General features: G+C 47.0%; 5 protein-coding genes across 5 annotated transcripts; all 5 read right to left on the bottom strand.

Moving 5' to 3' along the window:
• Positions 1-4,122: 4,122 nt before the first annotated feature.
• On the bottom strand, positions 4,123-5,637 carry LAESUDRAFT_656800 (uncharacterized protein; the record flags this gene model as incomplete). Its single annotated transcript, XM_040904644.1, has 1 exon — positions 4,123-5,637. One exon carries the CDS (start codon positions 5,635-5,637, stop codon positions 4,123-4,125), a length of 1,515 nt encoding a protein of 504 aa, XP_040762748.1.
• A 1,581-nt stretch (positions 5,638-7,218) lies between these two features.
• On the bottom strand, positions 7,219-7,674 carry LAESUDRAFT_760732 (uncharacterized protein; the record flags this gene model as incomplete). The annotated part of the gene is made up of 1 exon (XM_040912788.1): positions 7,219-7,674. One exon carries the CDS (start codon positions 7,672-7,674, stop codon positions 7,219-7,221), a length of 456 nt encoding a protein of 151 aa, XP_040762747.1.
• A 3,976-nt stretch (positions 7,675-11,650) lies between these two features.
• LAESUDRAFT_760731 (uncharacterized protein) lies at positions 11,651-11,938 on the bottom strand (the record flags this gene model as incomplete). The annotated part of the gene is made up of 2 exons (XM_040912787.1): positions 11,651-11,806; positions 11,873-11,938. The coding sequence occupies 2 exons, from the start codon at positions 11,936-11,938 to the stop codon at positions 11,651-11,653; spliced, it is 222 nt and encodes a 73-aa protein (XP_040762746.1).
• Positions 11,939-14,439: 2,501 nt separating this feature from the next.
• Positions 14,440-15,063, bottom strand: LAESUDRAFT_615371 (uncharacterized protein; the record flags this gene model as incomplete). Its single annotated transcript, XM_040903207.1, has 1 exon — positions 14,440-15,063. A coding segment is annotated over one exon (624 nt), but the record flags the coding sequence as incomplete, so codon positions are not given.
• Positions 15,064-15,575: 512 nt separating this feature from the next.
• On the bottom strand, positions 15,576-16,324 carry LAESUDRAFT_737763 (uncharacterized protein; the record flags this gene model as incomplete). The annotated part of the gene is made up of 4 exons (XM_040910820.1): positions 15,576-15,622; positions 15,680-15,837; positions 15,858-16,155; positions 16,186-16,324. 4 exons carry the CDS (start codon positions 16,322-16,324, stop codon positions 15,576-15,578), a joined length of 642 nt encoding a protein of 213 aa, XP_040762744.1.
• Between the last annotated feature and the right edge of the window lie 3,386 nt (positions 16,325-19,710).

Raw genomic sequence — 19,710 nt, 5'->3', positions numbered from 1 at the left:
TCCTCAGCCTAGCCCTTGTGGCAGGCTTTTTATGTGGGATCATTTGTGCAGGTCACAAAAGCAGACTTGCCCTTAATTGGGTTAAGTGCTTTGGTGCTTTGTGACATTATAATGAATCTCCATGCACACCCCCAGCTTCCTGCTGGCTGTGTGGTTTATTGGTCCTAAACATGACCACCTTAAATAAAACTGTTTAATTTTTGAGTCAAGCGAAGAAGACCTAGAGTTATTCACTTGTGCTTTTTCAGCCCAAGAAATCCAGGTGTGGGGCACACTTTTTTGACACATCCATCATCATCTCTACCGCTGTCAGCCTACCTCAAGACTTGGTAGCAGGCACCTTCGCGTAAGCTGCTCCCTCACCAGGACAGCGCTGCAGCAACATTTGATATTGGAACCTTTGTCCCCCCACCCATATTCATTTCAATAAGGGCAATATTTGTGAAAATACCACGAGTTATTGCTCCTTATATGCGAAAATACTACGAGTTATCGCTTACATAAGACCCTCAGCGTCCGCAATGACATTAAACTATTACCTATCATTTGTATATCATTTGTATAGGATTGGTCACCTATAAATATATAAATAAAATATTCCAGATATCTAAAGACATGCTACTCCGAATCGACACAGTGATTGTCCACATACAAGATCTCCAAGAGCATGACAGTCTTTGACTGTAAACTGCTGGCGGAAATAGATCTTTACTTAGCAGTCCACAATAGATAATTCAATTTTTAGGGAGTTATTTTGGCACACACAATGGGATATTGGGAACCCTTTTACCCAGAAGCGGTCTCAGAATTACTACATATTGCGCAACAATTAGTAATTTATTTGCTATGGGATGCCTAAACCACCTTTTCCTCAAAAGTTATAAGGCTTTTTCTCCCACCCACCCTCCCTTACTTTTGTGCCCCCCAGTCTTGTTTTAACTCGCTCATGCCGCGTCGGTTCCGGGAGGAACCTGGCAAGGGGGAGGTAATGTAGGATACAGTGAGTATGTACGAGCTTATCTGAAGACATGCGCATAAGAAGTGCAGCACTCAAAGATATATAGCAAGTACCGAGCGCATGTCCTATTCGAAGAGTCGAGAAGGATTCGCGAAGCAATTAGGATCACATGTCCGAAGACGAGTGTAAGCAAGTCAAGGATGATCCAAGCAGCGCCAAAGGATCACATTTTCAAACCTTCCATTTTTCAACTTTTGCCTATATAGCATGCCAACCTAAAGGGCAATCGAGAGACCATTGTCAACAAGTATGAACAGCGTTGGGGAACACATCTACTTGCATACAGCAATGCAAACATGGCAGCTACTCTATATAAAATCCTAAAAAGACATAGGCAACCTTTTGGGTACAAGACACAATTTTTGGAACAGCCCTCTGACCAAGGGCATCCTATTATTTGGCAGCTTTGAGCACCACCATAGACCTGGGCAAGTCAACCAAAACTGTGCCACTATGGCAGCTATGAGCGCCAACACAATGATGTCATTCATGATCATGATCGATCAGAAAGTCTATCTCGACTCAAATCACAGATCAACCACAATCACGATCAATCAAATCAATCAAATGATGTCATACTCAGACATGTGACTAGGGACATCACGCCACCTTCCAACGCCACATGATTACATTAGCATAGATTATGTAATAAAGAGCACATACTGGTCAAGATTCGAACCTGGTACTTCACCGCCCCCATGGCATAGTGGCAAGCAGCATGGGGGCAAGCAAGTGGACGATTACAACTGACAACCGCATTCGATAACCGGTGAAGCCCTCGATTGGAACCAGTATCCGGAGTGATACTGAATGGCCGTGGCAGGGCCTTAAATGTCTCTTTTTACAAATCATGCATTTTGAATGACCTTAGCACGTCACTAAACTGTTCAATGTTTGAGCTAAGTGAAAAATACCTAGAGTTATTCGCTTGTGCTTTGGCAGCTTTGAGCGCCGCGTATGACCAAGTGCATGTCTTTAAACTGCAAGCCCTTTTGCATACCATCTCGGGCAACAGCAGCCAATAGCAATGTCTGTGACATCAGATAACTAGGACCAAGAACTGTTAGCTCCACAAGTGCACCATTTACCTAAGCAAGCCATTAAACTGCATCACCCCTTTTTGCTGCTAGCAAAAGTCTTAGATGCCATTCACACAACACACCCTGCCATTCCACCCTGGAAGTCAGAACCTGAAGCGAGGGTACTATTTACCATAGCATTTATTCAGTTCATCCGGAGTCTGAACCTTGAAGCGGGGGTAGTGTCACAGTATTAAGTGGCACCTTTCTTTTTGCACCATTAAAGTCCTCATTTGAGTGGTTATTCGGACGCCAACCTTCATATTGGTCTCGCAACGTGGATACTTGGACAAACAGCACAATGCCACCACATACATCACGGACATGACTGTGTCTACCACATGACCACCAAGCGCCTATGATTCAGCCACCCAGTCATGTGACACTGGCCACTTGCCCTATTCGGAAGTTGTCAGGCATTGGTCACGTGACACCAGGCCACTTGCCCAGAAAGGAACCCATTGGACCATCAAGCTAGCAAGCACCCAATTCGCCACTCAAGATAGTGGCACCACTTTGCTGCCTAAACCAATAGGCAGATACCACAACAGAGGATCCCCCTACCAACTGGCATACAGTATAGCCAGTTACAGGATAGGCTAGATCTTCTCACAACCCTATCCAGATGAAGACTGATCGTCACACTCATTGTTCTGAGTTTGGACAGATCCTCTCATCTGATGTTGCAACCGTTATGATGTGCTCTGTTGGCCATCACCCATTGGCCCCTCAACAGTGGGCCCACTTACAGGCATTTATCTCATTGGATTAGATAGGATTACCTCGGCGTATCCACGGCCATTGTAGATAGTTGCTATGATGAAGTCCAGAACCATTACCGGTTCTGGCAATATATTCACATGTAGGTATCTGAGGTCTCACAGTAGCACAGTGCCAGGGGCCCTGCCCTACATGTATATAAGCCCATGAGGATCTAAGGGAGAACCTTAGATTCATTATTCTATTGCATGCAGCCTAACAAGCCAATTCACCCCTTTGTTGTGAGCATAAGGCTAAGGGCCCTTTGAGCCCCATTTTCAGACTGCATATCACTGCGCGCATCCTCAGCCTAGCCCTTGTGGCAGGCTTTTTATGTGAGATCATTTGTGCAGGTCACAAAAGCAGACTTTCCCTTAATTGGGTTAAGTGCTTTGGTGCTTTGTGACAGGTGTCTGCTTCATCGTGATACCATGCAGAGCCATTGTGGGCAAAGAATCTGCATGTGAAATGTCCCCCACTGGCATATATGATTCCAACTAGAGTGTAATGTACCTCACCGACGGATGTCGATAGCACACAATGATTCTCGAGCAGAATGGTAGGCTGTACCGCAGATCCATAAGGTTGAATCTCGACGGCTAGTAGGGGGGGAGGTTGTTCAATAACAGTGAGCATTGTCATTGACCATGCACATGACATGCATCTGGGACCATTGGGGTAGTTGAGTGCGAGTTGTAGGCATTCTGTTGTGGTTTGGGTGATGGGTCATTAATGATAATGATCCCAATGAAAAGGATATATGGAGAACACAGCACTATGCAAGAGCTCATGGCTTGCAATGCATGGATTAGTGCATGTGGAACAGATATTGGCTGAGTATCCAAACGGAACAGCGAACTTTAACAGAATGGAAAGAACATCAAATACAGCACATTCACGTAAGCCCGTGCGAGGAAATCGAGTGGGATGTAAGGATGATAAATTATCACGTATCATGTCATGAACAAGTTCCAGTTTCTGATGGTCTAGGGAGCTCGCTTGAAAGCCTGAATGAATACACTGCAGCATTGGGTAGAACAAGGCGAAGTGTCAGAATTGTGGATCATCACAGTCTTGGAAAATGTTCCACAGGATGGTTAGTGATGCATTGTATGCACAACTCCAGTTGTAGGCATCCCACAGTAATACAGTGGTGATGAAAGGCATGATCACGGTTGACATGGTCACTTGCAGTAAGTTGCCTTCATCATCCATGTGGCATGATCGTGATGATGCTCGAGGAGAACCGGCACTAGTCTCAGCGGGTCATTTTACACCACGGGCTAACAGGGTATCAGAAGCAGAAGCTGCAGTTTCAGATTGGGCAGAGAAGATGATGGTGGACGGGACATGGCCTCTGCGATGTTTCTCAAGTAGTTGCCACAGAGATGGCTCAGCAGGTGGTAACAGGGACGTTGCTGGACTGTGTCCCCAATCGAGTATTGATTTCATGTTTGGTGGAACATGCTGAGCTCCAAATACAGATTGGCAAGTTGTGATCAACGACACTCGAGTGCAACCATGAATCGTGGATGGGAGCTCACTGCTAAACCTGAGGTGGTGAATGTCATCCAATATCTCCAGCTCATGAAACTCACAGCATAGATCACCGCTCATACTGCCTGTCAGTTTGAAAGCATCAAATCCATCAAGAATTAACGTACCAAAAAGGGATGAACTGCAGGAGAGGCAGGTATACATCGATTGATGGCCTTTGCAGTGTTTCAAGTGTGCAACGTTGAATGGACGAGTGCACCCTTGTGCACCAAAGTCAGTCATTGCGAAGTCAGGAAGAACATTCGCCTGCTCCCGATCGATGTTCACCACAGTGTCATTCTGTAGGACACATTTAACGTGCGTCTTTGACCGAGGTATAGCAATGACGTTTGGTGGCAGACCTTCAATTTGCATAGGCAGCGGAGGCGATTTCAACCGTACAAAGAGAGTATCCAATATCTCATGGCCAAACTCATTGTTATGAGAGTCCCATCCATACACATACTCCTTGGTGCTGTTGGTTGCACACAACTCTGTTGCCTCCTTATTCTTTAGCATAACAGGCATTTCTGGGCATAATGATAAAATTCCAGCGCAGTGGCCACTGAGAGCAGGAGGTAGAGACCACAGAATGTTTTGTATCCCAGTAACGATGTTATCCGAAGATCGCTGAGGATTCCAGGTGGAGTCCTGAGTACACTGAGTGCTGCGTACAGAATCCAGTTCATGGGAAGATGACCAGGTGTCGATAGAGTGAAAGTGCGTAAGATTCACGTGGTGATTAGCTGCAAAGTGTTTGGTACATACTTCGTTAATAGCATCACGATGCATATTAAATGCAGTGATCGTAGTGACGTCTTGAAAGCGACAATCTGCAAAGCAATCACTGAGAGGGTGCGAAGCAGTTGTAATAACTTGGGAACAGAGCAGAGTAATATCTTCTGGAGTGCAAGACTGACATCGCATATTTTGTAGCACTGTACGAAAGTGCACGTCCTCATTGGTCATGCCCTGTTGATGCATATTTTTTTGTAGAATTATGACTGTGATGAATTGATGCCATAGCGCCTTTCCAATGGCACTTTGCTGAGCAACCAGCGAGGTAGCGTTCGACCACAGTCTGATGCTGTTAGAGTAGAGAGAAGCAGCATGTCTTCCAGCAGGAGGAAGTTGGGCAAAGTCTCCTGCAAGAATGACATTCAATCCTCTGAATGCTCGATCACTGATGCCCAATGCCTTGGATATCTGGGCACTGATGCGATACAATTCCAGGCATGATATCATCGATACCTCATCGATGAAAATAGTATCAACGCCCACAAGATGTTCACGTACTTTAGACAACGATGTAGGATTGCAGTTGCCCACATGATCCGAAGAGTGAGAAAATCCCAATACAGAATGGTATGTCGAACCAGAAATCAAGCACGCTGCAGATCCTGTAGGCACCATCAATAAGAACCGGGATGATTCACCTCATCGTTTGAGAAACGCACCAACAGCATGAATAGACAGTGACTTGCCTGTGCCCCCTATACCTCTGAGATACATTTGCAGGGGTGTCTTTATGCGATGATGAAGATGAGGAGTGCAGATGCAAAACATTCGCTGCTGCTCTTCATTCAGGCTAAAAGTGCGCATGATTTCTTTCATCAATGATATAGTACTGTCTTCTATAGAGTGAGGAATACTGGAAAATTCAGCTGAGTGAGATGCAAAAGCATCATACTGCAAGACACTGACAGTGTCTTCCCACAGGAATGAAGGATCACCAATGTTCAAACCGGGAGGGGTAGGCACACTGCACTGTGCTGTGGATAGGCGATTTTGCATTACTGCTTCCTTTGCAGATGACATCACGGCTTTCCAACAAGCAGGAGATCTAACAGGAATGTCATCAGCGGCAGCACATAGATCGGAAGACAAATTACACGTCAACCTATCCGTTGTGAGGACTGTAGTTGGGCTGCCACTACAATCTTGCACTACAATTCTGACTTGTTTATTATTTTATTTTCAGTTTTACTTATCTTACCTAATTTGTTTTATTTATCTTCGAACTTTTTCGGGTAGTATAAGAGGCTCCTAGTTAGAAGTTTCCGAGGACTTGTTCCCCTCCCCTCCATTGTGTAGCTAGAGGTGAATCAATTGTCCCTCTCTGTGCACTGTGTGAGCGTGATATCTACACGTTCCTGGCCAGATTGAGTGCCTGCGAACAGACCTCTCAAGATCATCTCTGGAAGCCATCTTGGGGCCTGTCTCGGAACAACTTCTTTGCTTCTACCTTGCTTTCCGGAGCACCTCCTCCACTTCCTGCCATACTTCTCTCCTTCCCGAAGGACCCTCCTGGACTAGGCAACACATAGTAAACCCCTCGGATGAACATATTGCACTTCAGCACCAGCTCCAGTGACGATCACACATTTTGGAGCCCACCGTGAGGGGTTTCATTCTATTGCCCTGTCTTACTCCATCCATCCTCAGGACTGCATCAAAATATATACAAGTATGCAACAACACGAGCTTGGGCTGGAATCTGGTACAGGTATGATAGCCAAAGCATGGAGGTGCGCAATGAGCTGGGTCAAGTACAGGGTTAAAGTTGCATTGAGTTCAGGCTCAGCGGAATCCATAATGAGTTTCAATGTGTCGAGTCTGGGCTCAGCAGAGTCTACAATGAGTTATAATGCATCGAGAACAGGTTCAGCGGAGCCTACAATGGGTTTGAGTTCAGCAAAACTCAGCAGAGCGTGCATCCAAAAATGCGTCGAGAATGGGCTCAGTGGAGCCCACATTGCGGAATGGCTTAGCGGAGCCTTCATCAGGTTATGCATCAGGGTGCAGTTCAGCAGAGCACACCTCGCATTATGTGTCAGCGGGTTCATGCTCAGCGGAGCATGCATCGAAAAATGTGTCGGGTTTTGCATCGAGAACGTGCTCAGCAGAGTGTGCATTGTGAACTACCTCAGGATCAGGTTCAGCGAAGCCTGCACTGGAACCTACATCAGCTTTATGCTTAGCGGAGCATGCGTCGATGACTGCAATGGAAATGATCTCAGAATTGGGCTCAGCGGAGCCTGTTTCAGGAACTGTCTCAGAAACTGCACCGGAGACTGCATCAGAACGGACATTAACATCGAGCTCAGTGGAGGCCATGATGAGTTTTGTGCCAGGATTATGCTCAGCGGAGTGCATGTCAGAGGACAGGTCATCAGGTTTGAGCTCAGCAGAGTGTGCAGCAGGTTTCTGCTCAGCGGCATGTGCGTCGAGACAGGAGGCATCGAGAATGTGCACGAAGTGATTGGCAGCAGAGCGGCTCATGGTGCCTTTGAAAGAACAACACGAAGTGGAAGATAGAAGGATATTCGAGGATGATGAGGTGGGGCGAGCAAGCAGCAGAGACAGACCAGAGATGCATCCCATCGGTGACATTGAGAGTACAGCAGAGAGCACAGTGTCGAGGGCGCTACCCAATAGCATGGAGCAAGGTGACTTCTCCAAGGTGAACAACATGGAAAGCCGAGCGCAGGTGGCTGGTGTGACAAGTGGGCAGGCCTTGAGCTGCAGCAGGACATGGGAGGTGAAAACTGGCATGGGAGACATTAAGGTGCATGACAGCGGGAGCAATGCATTGTGCAGCACTCCAAGAGTCACGGACAATGACGCCCCCGATGCTTGGATAAGTAAAGACATGGAGGACGTACCTAGGACAGTTGAAAATGCGTGACCGCACTGTGATGATCTTCCTGCTCACTCGACACCCCCATAGACCTGACTTGACATCAGCATGTGGCTTCATAAGCTCTGCGATAGCAGCTCACCGGGTCTGGTTATGATCACTCACATTATCTACAAATGCCTTATTCAAGTGAAACCCAGGCTGTGTGTTCTGGCAGTGGCATTCTTGGACGTTCTGGCATCCCCAGAGTCAGGCAGCAGGTGGAGAGCAATGGAGCTGGGCAGATAGATGACAAGGAGACAGACAGGTCAGATTGTGTCAAGCCAACAGAGGAGGCAGGTGAGGAGAACACGATTAATGATCTTAGTGAAGAAAATGAGTGCGACTTACTGCGAATGAATCATCAACACACCTCGCCGTCCACGCCTTGACCCTCTGACTGTGTTCTGATGACACCTGCAGCCATGCATGCTCCCGGGCAAACCTCCAATTCTGCTGCCATAAATGAGGTGAGAATGCCAGAAGAGACAAAGGCGTGACTTACCAGTGACAGAGAGATTGTGGCTAGCACAGTGGGTGACATCGCTGTGCGAACGCTTAGCAAGTTTCACCTGCAGGAGCAGCTTATCGCATATAGCAAGCATGCGAAGTTCGAGATGGGCAACGGGACTTTGAAGATGGCCAGTGACCTTCGAGGAAAGCCGGTGGGTAGGGCAATGTGTGAGGAGGCACACAGGTCGGGCAGCATTGCACTGACAGAGGAGGCCAGCAGGGAAGGGAGAGCAATCAATGGGCATGGAGACAGAAACAGGTGCAGCTCACCACAAATGAATTGTCAACACCCCTCATTACCCACTGCATGAACCTCCTACTGCACTCCAATGATGTGTGAGGCTGTGTACGCTCCTGAGTCACCCTTCAATGTGGTAGTTACTGCATACCGTGTGCGCGTAGAGCTTCAGGCTCACCATGGTACTCAAGAAGTGGCAGGTGGCGATCCAGAAAAGCGAATGGACAGTGCAGCGTTTGCAGAAATCCATGATCTGAGTAGAGTCAAGGCACAAGTGGAGGCAAGCGATAAGAAGAATATGGTCAGCGAGCGTGAAAAGTGAAGCAGGGGTAACTCACCACAGATGTCTCAAAGAGGCTCCTCACTGTCCAATGCACAATGCTCCAGCTGCAGTTCCATGATGTCTGCTTTCATGTGCATTCTTAAAGAAACCCAAGATACTGTTGCCAAGGGGGCTGGGACAACAGCCTGCAATCCCGTGCGAATGTGTAGTGAGAGCGACCTGGAGGAGCGGCTTCCCCTAAATGATATGCATGCAGAGCCCAAAATGAGCAATGGCAGCCATGAAGCAGTCAGCGATGTTCGAGGAGAGTATGTGGATGGAGTAATGTATGGGGTGGCAGGTGAGGTTGGTAGCAGCGAGATGCGGGCTGAGGGAACTGCGGAGGAGGTCACAGGTGATGATCATGAAGGCAAAAATGAGCACGGCTCACCACTAATGTCTCAAAAATATGATTCGTCACTGAGCGTGGATTTCTCCAGGACTGGGTTCTCTTGTTGCAGTCCAATGATGTGTGCACCTGGGCGCACTCCTGAACAATCCTCAAATACCACCAACACAAATGAGGCAAAGAGGTGGAATGGAGTGAAGACACGATTGCCTGGCAGTCGAGACACTGTGGCAGGCATGATGACAAGTGACTTTGGGCAACCACGTTGCGAAATTGAGTTGAATGAGCTCGTTATCTCATACAGCATGAGCGTGGAGTTTTGAACACATGACAGTAACTGAGGAGCAGCTGATGACGATCAAGGGAAGCGGAGCAATGTCATGGTGCATGTTCATGAGGTGGGCGACTTCGGGGTACAAGGGAAGCTCAGTGAGGAGGAGAGGCCCAGCAATGCGCATAGCGCTGCATGCAAAGGCGAACGTGAACTGGCATGCAAAAGCGAACATGGGACAGAGGCTGTGCAGGTGCCTGGCATGCATACCCATGCGGTGAACACAGTGAGATGTGGTGAGCACAACCCTGGTTCACATGGCCTGCATCAGGTGCAGGAGTTCCAGGACAGCAAAGACAAGTATAACTCACCATGAACAGTTTGAGAATGCCCCTTGTCATCCAGTGCACTGTCCTCCTATAATGTTCCAATCATGTCTGCAGCTGCGCACATTCACGAATGTTCACGAATGACGTACTGATACTATAGCTGAGAAGAAGGCGTGACCATATAAAGAGAAATTGGGGCGACGTGCCCACGAAAATGCATCTGCCAGGCTCGCAGCATGTGAACATGCTCTCGATGGAACTGAGGATGACGTGGCAGTGCAGTCAAGCATTGAAATGTGCATAGGGGTGCGAGGAACTAGCGCCATTGATGGAATGATGAACATGGAAAATACGGAGGTGGTGAGCAGCATGTGTGGAGCCATGAGCGAAGGCGAATGCCAGAAAAGGGCAGAGGATGTAGTTTAAGCATGCGCTGATGCAGCGGATGTCACTCGGACACATACTGATGTGACAGATGGTGACCCTGAGCAACGGGTTCACAAAATTGAGTCAGTGAAACTGACTACTGGGAACTGCATGCATGCTGGGCTTCGAGACAGTGATCATATCTGAGACACGGCCGGTGATGTTCAAGGCAGATGGATTGATAGCGTGATGTGTGTGAAGGTCCTCGGGATGGGTAGCATCGATGTGTGAGTGAAGGTGAGTGGGAGGAATGATACTTTCAGCAGACATGAAGGCACGCGCAGAGGTGACTCACCAACAATGACGCGAAGATACCCCAGCTCCCTCGACATGCTTCGCCCTAGCTCCAGTTCAGCAACATTTGCAGCTGCATACATTCCCGAACGACCTTCGAATATGGGTGCAACGAATGTGATGGGAATGCGAGAAAAGGCAAAAAATGAGCTTACCTGCCTCCAAGGCATTGTGGCTGGGGGACTGGGCTGTGTTCCTGTGTGAATGCATAGTGAGAGCGACCCAAAGAAGCTGCTTGCCACGTCTAACATGCAGGTAAAGTTCGGATCGACTGACAGTATCCGGGAGGGAATGAGTGATAAGCGAGGCAAGCAGATGAGTAGCGTGGTGTGTAGAGATGCACATGAGATGGGCTGTGTCAATACAAGAATGATCAGTGTGCTAGAAGAGAGGAATGAGGACGACTCACCATGAGCGATTCATCGCTGTCCTCATCATCCGCCACGAGATTCTCCAATTATAATCTGCTCCTGTTTGCTGCTGTACATGCTCCTGAATGCCTCTCTGATACTTTAGCCCAGAGAACTCAGCGAGACCATGGAAAGGAACCGAGATGACTTACCTGCAAAAACGCGTCTGACGGACTCCCTGTGCATGACTATGGTCGAAGACGACCTGAGGGCGATTCACCAGTGGGGACATGCAGCGAGGCAGGGAAGAGGCACATGCAATTGGTGCCCTTGAGGTGCAGGTAAAGTCAGCAAGAGCAGAGATGGTGAGTGGTCAGTACATCGCAGTGCGCAGTGATGGAGATGAAGGTGGAGCGGAGGACATTGCTCAAGCATGCGCTGGTGTGGCTGGTGTCTCTTGGGTTCATGTCACCATGGCGGACATGTGTCAGGTGCCTTGCAATGTGTTGGACAAGAGGTGCGCACTAGTGATCAATTCTTGGAACGACTCGGCTTTGCCTTTCTCAGGGGAGTCTCTGGTCTCAGAATGCGACTCTGCGACTTCGATCATGACATCTGGCTCACCGTCTGTGATCTCTGGGGCCTGTCACCACTATAGCAGTATAGATCATGAGCTTGATGTGATGAAGGAGGAGTTCAAAGGACTTACCTCACACATAGGCAAACCTGCGGAGTTGCTCCACGGATTCAAGGCATGCGATCTTCGGGTGGCCATGATGCCTGTTCACGACGGAGAGCTATGGAATGCAGTGGAGATCCTCCAGCTTCAGGCTCAACAGTTCAGGCAACACCTTAATAGAACCACGCATGCCCTCTCAGATTACATCAAAGCACTTGAAAACTCGTACGTGAGGCTCGGGAATCGTATTGATGGTCTCGAACATGTAGCCACTGAGGCTAGCCAAGCGGTGAAGTCTCGATATAACCCATTAGAGCAGGCAGTTGACTCATGGCTAGCACAGTTCACAGGTGGACATACCATTCCCGGTGATGCTATCGACAGTGCGAAGTGGTGGCTTGGAGTCCTCGAGGCGCCACCTCCCAGTGGTGCATGGTGCAAGTCCGGACGAGTTTGAACAGGAATGCCATCATCAAATGATGGGTCAATGTAGAGTGGCTCACCATCTAGTACATCCTCAACAGGGAGCCAGAGTGGGCGGCGTTCGCAGCGAGGGGGGCAGAACTGGGGTGCATGTGGGAGGAGATTGATAAAGTGAGAACTGAGCCAGCAGCGATTATGCAAGTGCAAGAGCATATCAGGTCGAGCGTACCTTCTCAGGGTGATGTCTTGGTATCACTGGATCAGCAAGGCATTTGACTAGCATCATCAGCAGGATCAAGAGCTAGGGATCCACAGGAGTCTATCGAGTTAGTATATAATGTGGCACAAAGGGATGCGCTGACACATGATGCACTGGATGCCTTCTACACACACATTGATGACATGCACCCAGGTCAGGCCTGTGGCGACACAACTTGCGTGTGACTTCTCGAGAATGTACTACAGGCCATCAATTGCTGGGCATGGGAGCAGTGGTCCTTGATGCCTTTATGACCTCCAGGATGGGTTGCTTCACCGTGAATGCCTCCAAGACTTTCTGTAAGCTTCTTTGTGAGTACTCTGATTATGTTGTGGATGTGGGGCATTGACCAGGGATGGTCAACATTTTGTGTTGGGGGGAGATGTGAGGACTGTAGTTGGGCTGCCACTACAATCTTGCACTACAATTCTGACTTGTTTGTTATTTTATTTTCGGTTTTACTTACCTTACCTAATTTGTTTTATTTATCTTTGGACTTTTTCGGGTAGTATAAGAGGCCCCTAGTTAGAAGTTTCTGAGAACTTGTTCCCCTCCCCTCCATTGTGTAGCTAGAGGTGAATTAATTGTCCCTCTCTGTGCACTGTGTGAGCACGATATCTACGCATTCCTGGCCAGATTGAGTGCCTGCAAACAAACCTCTCAGGATCATCTCCAGAAGTTGTCTCGGGGCCTGTCTCGAAATGACTTCTTTGCTTCTGCCTTGCTTTCCAGAGCACCTCCTCCACTTCCTGCCATACTTCTCTCCTTCCTGAAGGACCCTCCTGGACTAGGCAACACATAGTAAACCCCTCAGATGAACATATTGCACTTCAACACCAGCCCCAGTGATGATCACACACTGTGTGGATCCGTTGCATCAACGTGCACATTTCTGCCATCTGAGCCCGATTGCGAGATGTGACAGCTCCCTGATGGGATAGCTCATCTTGAAGCATACTAAGTAGTTGATCCTGAGTAAAGTCTAACAGTGTGTTTGGGTCTTCGTTTTCGGTGTCACAAGAATCCCTAGTGGAACTCATAAGAAATGCCAAGCCAGACGATAACTGCTCATTTGCGAGGCGCTGCGAAGCAAAATCATCATGAGCATCTCGACACTCGTATAAAATGTTCATGTTGGCCATAATGCAAATATGTGGTGGGTCAAATGTGGTCCTTTCAAATGCAGAGTCCCAGCTTTCTGATGGTGATTTCAAATCGGATCCAGATCGCCAACTGCGTGGGTTAAAAAAAGTTAGCATTGTCAAGCAGAATGTCTCCCGATCTTCTTTGTCATGATGAGGAAGTGCCTTGCCGAGAAAATTGAGAACATAGTGTTTACTCTCTGTCACACAGACTACAGTGTGTGTCTCATGCATGGGATGTCCAGTGAGAAAGCGACCTGAAAAAGATGACTGATGTCGAACATCGTCGTTTGCTCTGGTCTCGCATACAACATCACTTCTGGTTGTGGACCGATCTCGATGACGGTTCCGAACAACATCGGTTTGTACTAAATAATCGTACAGGCACCAGTTATCATATGAATGTGGTCAGAAAACATGATCGTTGATCTTATTAAGGGGAACAATGCTGTTTCGGCTTTGACTGATTATTACATGCTCCTCATTGATGTCGTCACTGGCAATGTCACCGTTGAACTCATGCATAGCCGAGGAAGGGCAATTAGCCTTAGACGTGCCAGTGACATAGTTGAATATGGAGCCCAGTAGAATTTTTTAAACACAACATTCGTGTAGTGGTCGGGAAAGCCGAGTAAATAGGCACATACCATCGACGCTCCAATTTTTCTTTTCACAGACAATGCATTGATGACTTTAGTCACTACTGACTGCGTGCAATCTTCGTTCGATTCGGCATGTGTTATGGCTTCACTGTGTTTGTCAAGCACCACCCAAATGCTTTCGAATATGGAATGCATCTGAAGAGGAGATTTGGTAACATAATCTGTGATGTATGCAATAATGGCACACACCTGCATTCCCGATAATAGACAGGTAATGTTGGTGTTACATCGAAGAGCATGAAACATTACAAGATTGAAAGTGTTGATCCATGGCTCTGTCTTTTTAAAGTGAATAGCCCCTGTATCATTGTCGACATGTGTGGACGGATATAGCTCATGAGAAAAATGAGCCCGACATGTACTTTCAGCTGTACATCTGCAGCCTTTTGAAGTAGATGTCTGCAACCTACAGCGATGCTGATTGGATGCATACATGATGTCATCTGCATCATGCAGCACTTGGCTGTACACTTCTGTGACTTCGTCAGCAGTGCATATGTTTGCCGGCTGAACATGGGCCAACATTAAAACAGATCGCGCATCACATTCGTCAGAATCTACATCCACGCCATGAGCAGCATGATGTGTTTTTATATCAGTCAAACTTCCAGATGAGTAATCACCTTGTTGACAATCATCCAACCAATCCAACATCAATTGCTGAAATACAGAATCGATGAGGATACGTGATCGTATCTCTAAAGGGCTGAGAGAGTTCATGATCCATAACAGCATGTGCATACGCAGCATTTGTCGACCCTGGGATTCAACAGTACCATAGTATGCAGATATCTTCCTGAACAATTCGCCTTTGTCAAAACACGTAGGATGTTCGTGATGAATGAAAGCACCATGAAGTTAAAAAAGTGAGCACACACAACAGGATTATCAGCTATCCTGCGTAACTGATCTGCATATTGTGGGAATGCACTGCACAAATCGAACATATCAATATTTTCCCCACAATAATAAAGGCAAAGGGAATGGTTGATGTCAACGGACGAGAATGTTATAAAAAATAGTGGAATGTTACGTGTGATAATAAGACTGCGAATCTCACTTCAAAGTTGCTTATGCTTCGCAGACGACCCATCTACGTGCCCCGCAATGTAGTCAAGGATAGAAATTAGTTCAAAGCACTTCTTTTCATCTTCATCCTCCGCTCAGAGATAACGATTACTTTGGCCCCTATTGACTAACCATTGCAAAATGTCTGGTTTCAATGAACATACCAAATCTGCCACCTGTCAGAAGTTGCGATGCTCTGTCAATAGATAACCACCTCGAGTAGAGTCTTTAATTTGTTGTTGGTTAAATACAATGAATGGGAAGTAATAATCTGTCTGAAAACGACGGTCAATGTAAGTGAGCAAATATCGAATATGCTCACCACGGCCAATGCGAGCCTTTATAAGCGAATTTTCCAGCCTGCCAAGGCCATAGGGAAACAGCCACAGAAACATACTTGGAAGCAATGCGCTGTTATGGTATATGCTTTCCGGCTTCACGCTGTGACCGTACCCTAAAACAGCACCACCGTTATGAAATATTGCAATGCAGTCGCAATGCGAGTCTTATACGACATAGTAGCGACATCAGTGGTGGATAAACCATGCACAGCAAAAGGACAATGACCTTCATTAGTACCCCGTTCCTCATCAACTTCATGCACAGACATGGACTCCGCTGGTGTCCTCTCGTCAGACTCTCGATGAAGAACTGTAACAGGTGGCTCATGTTCCGAATACTGAGCAATATTTTCATGAGATATCACCACACCACTGTAGTCAGAATGATTTAGTTTAAGCCAATTAAGAGCGGCAAGAACTGCATGATGTCACACTACCAATGGAGTACGTTTGAAATCATCCTCATTCGGACAACATGGATCTGTGAACAGGATTGCCAACACATCATCTAAATCACTCCTAGGAGGCAGTAATACATCATATATTTTCTCGACCGGCTGTGAAAACGCAATGGTGTTAGCGATCATTTTCCGTTGTCCCTTGGTTACTTTCACTATGAATGAGTTATGCCTGACTTTTGCGACTAACATCTGTTCCACAAACGTAAGTTCGTGTAAGATGTTGGAGACCTCACCCAACCATAATCCATTAGCAAGAGCGGTTTTCAGCAACTTGTTGCGTTCAACTAACACAGACCGACACGAATTGCACATGTCCAGGTAAGAAACGCTGTCGACAACCTGAATACACTTCGCATGTAAGACAGGACCTGACAACGAAGCAATTGCATCTGATGATGAGTGTCGTTCACGATGAGTGACAAACTCTCCATCTCTATGTAAAGGTGAAAGGTCAATGAGATCCATGGGTACTGACTGAACATGTTTACTGAGACATACATGAGCGCATACGGCACATGACTTTTCATACACTGCAGGTATGTCGATGTAATCGCTCTAATCTCACAAAATGCTCAATTTTTCCTCTCGCTGCAATGTCGCAGGAGGAAATGCACTGGAGGACATCGACGCATCATCAGATGACAAAAGCATACTGGAGTGGACCGATTCCTCAGATGATCTAGCCACACGAAATGATAGAAACATTCTACAATAAAGCCAGCAACAATGAGCAACAAGATCATGCACAATATTGTCACAGTATTAGGTGGCACCTTTCTTTTTGCAGCATTCAAGTCATTATTTGGCAACCACAAGTAGTTATTCAGATGCCAACCTTCATATTGGCTACTTCATAGTGGATACTTGGACAAACAGCACAATACCACCACATACATTGGAGATATGACTGTGTGTTACGAAGCTAGGCAGCAATCACCTAGGAAAGGGGGGAGCTCACGAATGAGCCCCGAGCAAAAAGTTTCAAGTTTTTGATCACGTGATAGTAAGGGCACATGCAGTTACCAGATCAAGCATCCCTGTGGTGTGGGAAGAGCCCTATACCATTTCGGGATATCCCACCAAGTGGTAGATGCTTCACATCTACTGTGGGAAGATCTAGCAAGATTTATTGTATGTTTAACGTTCACGTTTCATACTTTTCATTTCTTTCTATTTCACATCGGACTATTTCATATTCCTCTATTGCATATTGGTATATTTCATATCAGTTCATTTCAGGTTTCTATTTCACCTGTACTAACATTAGCTCACCAATTACTTGGCTCGCAGCGGTTAAGTATTTGTCTCAGTCTATTTCATTTACTCTATGAATAGCTGTAGGAGACCCCATGTACTAGGACCCCAGACTATAGGTCTGTGACGATATAAAGGGGCGGAGCAGCAGCTGGAAGACTAACCTCTTCCACTTGTGACTCTGACGTTCTCACTGTCTAGAACCCTTGTGCAATCTACTATCTCTTAGAGGTGGCAAGCTCGTACCGCTTGCTGGGGATAGCGTCCATTGGCAAAGGCATCTGCCTTGCAGTAGACAACACTATAAACCAGAGATACGATCGTATGTGTGGAAGCTTCATGTGCGGAGGGTTCTAGTAAGGAACGCTTCATAACATTTGGAAGAGGTTTTTTCTATAGGTCAACCTGTTTAGGTTTAGAACCACTTACGAGAAGTGGGGTCTACTTGGACGCTACAGAAAACCAACTCCATCAAGTCCTCAAACAGGGGTATCCAATTCTAGAGAACTCGGTGCACGTTGCGGCCTCTGCACCACTTGGAAAAACAGGGAGAACCACTCTGAAGTATCCGTCACTACGGTACTTCGCCCGAGGAGGGAAAAAACAGGGAGAACCACTCTGAAGTAGCCGTCACTATGGTACTTCGCCAGACAGGAGATTCTCGGAGAAGGGAACCTCGGTACTTGTTGCGGCAAGGTACCTGCTGAAGGCAGTGTCGACTTGAGCCTCATCCTCACCAGAGGTGCTGGGTATACAGAAGACGCCGATTAAGGGCCACCGAAAGAAGGCACCCAGACCTTGCCGAGGCCAGTTTTCAATCGAGAAAATGTGGATAGGAAGGACGATTGGTTATAGGCACCAAGCAGAGGAAATCAAAAGCCAGAACGACCAAGCGCTCAAACGGGAGTAGGCAGGAGTTCGAAGTGACTAGCTGGGCACTTTAAAAAGCAAGCACAGGATATCCGAGGTCTAGAAAAGAAGACTAGGACTCTGACTGGTTAACGCTACCAGGCAAATCAAAAGGCGTACGTGATTGATTAAGGGCCACCAAAGATCAAAAGGCAGGAGTGCGGAGTTTTTGTTACAGGAATGAACTCAAGCACTAGCGATTACTGGTGTGGTAATCCAGAAGAGAAGCCCTCATCTGAGGCACACATTGAAGACGTGCTAAAGCCCTTCCCAGGGAAGGCAATCGAGGAATCTTAGGTCAAGACAAGATTCTGAAGTAGAACCCTTCATGGCAGGATGCAGTCATTGTCATTAGATGGCTTCATTTGACGTTGCACCAAATCTTCCACGAAGGACAGTATTCCCAGTTGAACGGCAGGAAGGACATTCACGGGAACCCAATCTATACTCTCTGGAACGACGCTAGCAGACCCCAGAGATATATCGTTGACAACCGTACTCACCTGGCTATTTGTCAACCATCGACAATTGTGTCTTCGTTAAACAAATCTGGCTGAATATTGGGCGTCGACCGAAGCAAGAAATTTTTTGTTTTTGAGACGAAAACGTAAGGAAGGTGGGAGCTAGGGGGATATGGGTATGGATTCCTATGGCTAGGACATCCGAAGAGAAATGAAGGATGGCCTACCAGGAATTTGAAGAAATGCTTGTGGAACGATAAGCACCCATGTGGATATGGATTCCTATAGGTAGGACAGCCGAAGAAGACACGAAGGATTGCCCTACCAGGAATACAGAAGGGAGCTTGTGGAACAATGAGCTCCACTTCCCAGATTCCCTAACCATGCTAGGAAAGGGGGGAGCTTGTAGAACACAAGCCTTCACATGTCTATGCATCGAAACAAATTCCCTAACCACGCTAGGAAAGGGGGGAGCTTGTAGAACACAAGCCTTCACACGTCTATGTGTCGAAACAAATTTTTCATTTTTATGTCCATCGCCATTTGGAGAAAGACACCGAAGTCAAGTTGGTTCTTTCATCGAAGGGTCTCAATGGGTGAAGAAGGGAGCTTATGTTACGAAGCTAGGCAGCAATCACCTAGGAAAGGGGGGAGCTCACGAATGAGCCCCGAGCAAAAAGTTTCAAGTTTTTGATCACGTGACAGTAAGGGCATGTGCAGTTACCAGATCAAGCATCCCTGTGGTGTGGGAAGAGCCCTATACCATTTCGGGATATCCCACCAAGTGGTAGACGCTTCACATCTACTGTGGGAAGATCTAGCAAGATTTATTGTATGTTTAACGTTCACGTTTCATACTTTTCATTTCTTTCTATTTCACATCGGACT

This window comes from Laetiporus sulphureus (assembly GCF_001632365.1).
Source record: "Laetiporus sulphureus 93-53 unplaced genomic scaffold LAESUscaffold_29, whole genome shotgun sequence".
Classification (NCBI taxonomy): domain Eukaryota; kingdom Fungi; phylum Basidiomycota; class Agaricomycetes; order Polyporales; family Laetiporaceae; genus Laetiporus; species Laetiporus sulphureus.
The sequence above is the reverse complement of the archived record's forward strand: the minus strand, read 5'-3'. Positions and strand labels throughout refer to the sequence as shown.